Source organism: Salvelinus alpinus, chromosome 1 (genome assembly GCF_045679555.1).
Source record: "Salvelinus alpinus chromosome 1, SLU_Salpinus.1, whole genome shotgun sequence".
In the NCBI taxonomy this organism is placed as follows: domain Eukaryota; kingdom Metazoa; phylum Chordata; class Actinopteri; order Salmoniformes; family Salmonidae; genus Salvelinus; species Salvelinus alpinus.
The window spans coordinates 10,954,736-10,961,340 of NC_092086.1; the positions used below are offsets into that span (position 1 = coordinate 10,954,736).

Below are 6,605 nucleotides of genomic sequence, written 5' to 3' on the forward strand. Positions count from 1 at the left end.
ACACAAGGTTAAGCCTTGTGGTCTTGTGGTGACACGTACTGAGCTGTAAACCACCTACAAAGATAGAATACCATTCTTCTAAACTCTATGCTCGAGGTGAGGTTTCTCAGTGTGTTGTCAACAACTGTGACTACCTTAGACTGCCCTCTCCTGGGCAACGAAGTGCACCACATAGTCAAAATGATCTGTTTCTTCAAGACAAAACAGCACCAATGAAACCTGTAGGACCCAAGTGACACATTGAACAATCTCGGTAAGGAGTCATCAGGTCCGATCAGCTTCTCCGTTCTGGGAAGGGGACGGGTTCCCACCACAACGTGATCCCAGAACCCAGGTATATGAGGGATACAGACATATCTGTAGGCCACCTCTTCTGGCATTGCTTTGCTTACCCAGTACCTGAAGGACATGGTGTCATTCACTGTGATGAGATGGTTGAACGCTGCGCGGGAAGAGAACACTGTCAGTCCAGCTACATGATCAGGGCTCGTCATTGTAGTATAACATAGACATAGACAGATATATCTATACATGGAAATATACATACCTCTTGGCAGGGTGTCAACTCCAGAGGATTGCTCCTCATTCATAATCAGATATGAAAACAGGGTTGCTTCACAAAGCCGCAGCATGCCTAGATCACATAGACAGTCCACTGGCCCACATCAGAAACCTGTGACTGTGGACAATATTAAGAAGAGATCGGTCGACATGTCCTACAATCAGCCTGGTTCTCAGTCGAGCGTTAAAAGTGGTTGCAGAAAGAGGGCCTGGATGTTCAACAGGAGACCAAATAACAGTGAAGAAGTAGACAATAGCACATCAGCGGTTCTACACCATGTCACAGCTACCAATGAGGAGGCTAACCTACCTAGAGAACCTGGTACAGTTGATAGCGGAGATGAAAGCGATGACTCCAGCAGTGGAATCGGGGCTAAAGTACCTACAGAACCTGGTACAGATGATAGCGGAGATTAAAGCAACACAAGTTCCTCCAGTGACTCTGTTGAACTTCTTTTTACACGTGGCGCATATAATCAACTGTTTCATCACAGGGATTATCATCGCAATGGACGACACGGTAGCCCCGTCGCTGTACAGGTTATATCGTCTGGGACCAGGCACGGATTCTTCATAGGTGACAGCTGCTTCGGATTGTGGTGGTGTGAGGAACAATGTCCTTTGCGACTGTAAAGATGTCACTGGCTTGGGTTTGCACACGTTGAACCCTTGTATATCAACAGTCTGCTGTGGAGTTTCAGGCACTTGAGATGCTGGTTGTTGGGGATGTAGGACCCGGGCCTCCTGCTGCAGCACTTGAGATGCTGGTTGTTGGGGATGTAGGACCCGGGCCTCCTGCTGCGGCACTTGATGAAACGTTTCCAGATGCACCTCAACCTGCTGGGGCTCTAGAGGCTGTGCCGACTGTTGTTGTTGAAAGACATATTCACCACAGACCCTCTCAAGAGCAGCCATGGAGTTGTCTGGGTACCCGAGAGGGGCCATGTCACCAATACAGGCGTTGAAGGTGTTGAGTTCCACATCTGTAAGCTGGGTTACCTCATTACAGATGGCGCTTGAAGGTGGTTTCATAGTGGGAAGGGGATCGGTTGTAGCAGAAAATATTGAACCTGGACAAGAGTCAAAGATCCACTGTGGCTGAAATGCGGCTCGGATGCTTGGGACACTTCACTCTCTTGAAAGGCATTTGCATATTCCACATCGGTTAGCATATCATCCGGAACTCTCTCGGTACCCCTGTAACACAAGGCGGAAACAAGTCACCCCTCTACCCAAAGGCAATACATTACTATTCAGTAATAACACAAGGCAGAAACAAGTCACCCCTCTACCCAAAGGCAATAGATTACTATTCAGTAATAACACAATGTGTGTGATAGTTACACTTACGTGACACATGTCATGCTATCCTGGGCAGCAGTAACCTCCTCTGATGTATCACACCCAGACATGGCTGTGATGCTATCCAGGACAGCAGTAACCTCCTCTGATGTATCACACCCAGACATGGCTGTGATGCTATCCAGGCAAGCAGTAACCTCCTCTGATGTATCACACCCAGACATGGCTGTGATGCTATCCAGGCAAGCAGTAACCTCCTCTGATGTATCACACCCAGACATGGCTGTGATGCTATCCACGGCAGCAGTAACCTCCTCTGATGTATCACACCCAGACATGGCTGTGATGCTATCCAGGACAGCAGTAACCTCCTCTGATGTATCACACCCAGACATGGCTGTGATGCTATCCACGGCAGTCTGAAGCTCCTTTGAGGTAGCACATCCGGCCCTGTTTACGTACTCTGTCGCAGAGACAACTTCATCAGCCCTATCTTGATACCCAGGCGCAGCTAATACAATTGCATGGTCAACTCTACATTCAGGCACATTGTGAGACATTTCACATGTTTCACCAATAGGTTGTTGGAACGATGGTTCAGTTGTAGACTGGGGCTTGGGTACAGCAGACACTACCTCCTTGGTCTGAGTCTCATCAGAGTCTGGCTCCTTGGTCTGAGTCTCATCAGAGTCTGGCTCCTTGGTCTGAGTCTCATCAGAGTCTGGCTCCTTGGTCTGAGTCTCATCAGTCTGGCTCCTTGGTCTGAGTCTCATCAGAGTCTGGCTCCTTGGTCTGAGTCTCATCAGAGTCTGGCTCCTTGGTCTGAGTCTCATCAGAGTCTGGCTCCTTGGTCTGAGTCTCATCAGAGTCTGGCTCCTTGGTCTGAGTCTCATCAGTCTGGCTCCTTGGTCTGAGTCTCATCAGTCTGGCTCCTTGGTCTGAGTCTCATCAGTCTGGCTCCTTGGTCTGAGTCTCATCAGTCTGGCTCCTTGTTCTGATTCTCTACCCTCCCTCTCTCTCTTTCCCTCTGTTCTGACTCTCTACCCTCCCTCTCTCTCTCTTTCCCTCTGTTCTGACTCTCTACCCTCCCTCTCTCTTACCTCTGTTCTGACTCTCTACCCTCCCTCTCTCTCTCTTTCCCTCTGTTCTGACTCTCTCCCCTCCCTCTCTCTCTCTCTTTCCCTCTGTTCTGACTCTCTACCCTCACTCTCTCTCTTTCCATCTGTTCTGACTCTCTACCCTCCCTCTCTCTCTTTCCCTCTGTTCTGACTCTCTACCCTCTCTCTCTCTTTCCCTCTGTTATGACTCTCTACTCTCCTTCTCTCTCTCTTTCCCTCTGTTCTGACTCTCCCCCTCTCTCTCTTTCCCTCTGTTCTGACTCTCTACCCTCTCTCTCTCTTTCCCTCTGTTATGACTCTCTACTCTCCTTCTCTCTCTCTTTCCCTCTGTTCTGACTCTCTCCCCTCCCTCTCTCTCTCTCTTCCCCTCTGTTCTGACTCTCTACCCTCCCTCTCTCTCTTTCCCTCTGTTCTGACTCTCTACCCTCCCTCTCTGTTATGACTCTCTACTCTCCTTCTCTCTCTCTTTCCCTCTGTTCTGACTCTCCCCCTCCCTCTCTCCCTCTGTTCTGACTCTCTCCCCTCCCTCTCTCTCTCTTTCCCTCTGTTCTGACTCTCTACCCTCCCTCTCTCTCTTTCCCTCTGTTCTGACTCTCTACCCTCCCTCTCTCTCTTTCCCTCTGTTCTGACTCTCTACCCTCCCTCTCTCTTTCCCTCTGTTCTGACTCTCCCCCTCCCTCTCTCCCTCTGTTCTGACTCTCTCCCCTCCCTCTCTCTCTCTTTCCCTCTGTTCTGACTCTCTCCCCTCCCTCTCTCTCTTTCCCTCTGTTCTGACTCTCTACCCTCCCTCTCTCTCTTTCCCTCTGTTCTGACTCTCTACCCTCCCTCTCTCTCTTTCCCTCTGTTCTGACTCTCTCCCCTCCCTCTCTCTCTCTTTCCCTCTGTTCTGACTCTCTACCCTCCCTCTCTCTCTTTCCCTCAGGGCTCCAGATCCTCTATCAGTTCTGACTCTCTACCCTCCCAGTATAGTATACACAGACTGGACAACAGGACAATGATCCTAAGCCCGGACTTGAACCCGATCGAACATCTCTGGAGAGACCTGAAAAAAGCAGTGCAGCAAAGCTCCCCATCCAACCTGACAGCTTGAGAGGATCTGCAGAGAAGAATGGGAGAAACTCCCCAAATACAGGCGTGTCAAGCTTGTAGCGTCATACCCAAGTAGACTCAAGAAGACTTCAACAAAGTACTGAGTAAAGGGTCTGAATACTTATGTAAATGTGATATCTAAGTTTTTTTTAAATAAAAATGTGCACACATAAAATAAACAGTTTTTGCTTTGTAATTCTGGGTTATTGTGTGTAGATTGATGAGGGGAAAAAACAATGTAATCCATTTTAGAATAAGGCTGTAACGTGACAAAATGTGTAAAAAGTCAAGGGGTCTGAATACTTTCTGAATGCTCTGTATATCAGTATATTAGACTCTCTCTCGATGCAGTGATGTTGTTTTCATCACTTCTGGTTGAACACTGCCATCAAGTGGTGATTGTCCAAACTGCACCCCTGTTAAGATATAAAAAGCGAGAGATGCAGAGAGAGAGAGAGAGAGAAGACCAGAGAGCAGAGAGCAGAGAAAAGAACAGAAAGAGGCAGAGAGAGAGCAGAGAGCAGGGAAAAGAGAGAGCAGAGAGAGAGCAGAGAAAAGAGAGAACAGCAGAGCAGACAGAGCAGGCTGAGAGAGAAGAGAGAGCAGAGAGCGAGAGAGAGCAGAGAGTGAGAGATAGAGAAGAGAGAGCAATAGAGAGCAGAGAGAGCGGACAGCAGAGAGCAGAGAGCAGGCTGAGAGAGCATAGAGAGCAGAGAAAAGAGAGAACAGCAGAGCGAGCAGAGAGCAGAGAGAGAGCAGATAGCAGGCTGAGAGAGAAGAGAGAGGGCAGAGAGAGCAGAGAGAGCAGAGAAAAGAGAGAACAGCAGAGCAGAGAGAGAGCAGAGAGAGAGAGAGAGGGAGAGAGAACTCTGTTGCTATAGTGACCCTGCATCACAACACTCTGTTGTACAATTTGTTTAATTCAATTCCACATATTTAATTGTTTTGTATTTCATTTCATATTTGTTTCATGTTTCAACCAGTCGCAGGTTAACGTCAACCTGACAGAGGAAACGTAACATCAATAACCAAACTGTTTTCACAATTAACATGCTTTTCTTGTTTCAAGTATGTTTTATTATGAAAAGTACAATATATCCTTGTATACTTGTAGAACTATGGAGCGTATGTCCATATATAATTATACAATTTGTTATTCAACATAAAAGACAACAAATGATCACATTGATATTTTAACGGTGTTATTGTCACAATTATAGGAAGACACGCATGTGTGTATGTGTCCCGTGTGTCCACTGTGTGTGTGTCCAGTGTGTCTGTGTGTGTCCACTGTGTGTGTGTCCAGTGTGTCTGTGTGTGTGTGTCCAGTGTGTGTGTGTGTGTGTGTGTGTGTCATGTGTGTGTGTGTGTGTGTGTCCAGTGTGAGTGTGTGTGTACAGTGTGTGTGTGTGTGTCCAGTCTCTGTGTGTGTGTGTCCAGTGTGTGTGTGTGTGTGTCCAGTGTGTCCAGTCTGTCCAGTGTGTCCAGTGTGTGTGTGTGTATCTGTCCAGTGTGTGTGTGTGTGTGAGTGTCCAGTGTGTGTGTGTCCAGTGTGTCTGTGTGTGTATGTCCAGTGTGTGTGTGTGTGTGTGTGTGTGTGTGTGTGTGTGTGTGTGTGTGTGTGTGTGTGTGTGTGTGTGTGTGTCCAGTGTGTGTGTGTGTCCAGTGTGTGTGTGTGTGTGTCCAGTGTGTGTGTGTGTGTCCAGTGTGTGTGTGTGCGTCCAGTGTGTGTGTGTGTGTGTTTGTGCGTCCAGTGTGTGTGTGTGTTTGTGTGTGTCAGGTTATTATTTCAGGGACACTGAGGAGTCAACATAAACCCCAAAACCTGGATAGAGGGGCTCAGTGAATGTTGAGGTGAATGTGTACAGGTGGGTCAGTGTGTCAGAGGAGGCTCTATAGAAGGACAGAGTGCCGGCTGGCCAGTCCAGATACACTCCTACTCTGTGGGAGCTGGAGGAGGGGACGTCTATGGTAGTGGGTTTATTATTGTGCCTGGCTCTGTAACTGTAGTCGGAGCAGAACAGACTCCAGGACTTGTCATTGTATCCAAGACAACAGTCATCACCCCTTCCTCTCCTGCTGATTCCTTTATATGTCACTCCTATATCAGCCCTTCTCCCACTACACTCTACCTCCCAGTAACAGCGCCCAGTCAGACCCTCTCTACACAGCACCTGTCTCCAGCCCTCAAATCTCTCTGGGTGATCAGGATACGGCTGCTTCTCTGTCCTACATGTCACCTTTCTGTTCTCCTCAGACAGAGAGAGGAGTCTGTTTACTGTGTTTAGGTCCAGTGTGAGATCACAGACATCTGATGGATGAAACCAGACACAATATTAGAACTCATCATCATTCACATTAGAATGTTAACTCACTTTTCACTAATTTATTTAATGTAGATGTTTCTAGGTATCAAAAGGAGAAGTTAAGGTAACTTGAGACTTGTTGAATGATCATATGTTATACTGTATTGTAATATAAAACACCCTTATTCCCATTAATTACACACACACATTGTCAAAGCAACTCTTTGTA

At 47.6% G+C, this 6,605-nt stretch overlaps 3 protein-coding genes across 6 annotated transcripts in view; 1 reads left to right on the forward strand and 2 right to left on the reverse strand.

The window, feature by feature from the left end:
- Nucleotides 1-6,605, forward strand: part of LOC139583688 (NLR family CARD domain-containing protein 3-like) — a 672,088-nt gene that overhangs the window by 162,517 nt on the left and 502,966 nt on the right. The window lies entirely within an intron of this gene.
- On the reverse strand, nt 27-2,801 carry LOC139554279 (serine-rich adhesin for platelets-like). Its single transcript, XM_071367389.1, has 2 exons — nt 1,912-2,801; nt 27-1,758 (listed from the first exon to the last, which is right to left on the reverse strand). The coding sequence occupies exons 1-2, from the start codon at nt 2,754-2,756 to the stop codon at nt 1,590-1,592; spliced, it is 1,014 nt and encodes a 337-aa protein (XP_071223490.1). The 5' UTR covers nt 2,757-2,801; the 3' UTR covers nt 27-1,589.
- The window catches only part of LOC139539872 (NLR family CARD domain-containing protein 3-like), a 27,641-nt gene continuing 26,008 nt past the window's right edge, over nt 4,973-6,605 (reverse strand). Inside the window, exon 11 of the mRNA XM_071343235.1 lies at nt 4,973-6,381. Within this exon, the coding sequence (XP_071199336.1) occupies nt 5,855-6,381 (527 nt within the window). The 3' untranslated portion in view covers nt 4,973-5,854. The remainder of the gene's footprint in view (nt 6,382-6,605) is intronic.

Excerpts from the sequence above, each read along its gene's own strand:
- LOC139554279 (XM_071367389.1), bottom strand. The coding sequence starts at position 2,756 with ATGAGACTCAGACCAAGGAGCCAGACTCTGATGAGACTCAGACCAAGG. Across the intron at positions 1,759-1,911 it reads GATAGCATGACATGTGTCAC|GGGTACCGAGAGAGTTCCGG; the intron begins GTAAGTGTAACT and ends CTTGTGTTACAG.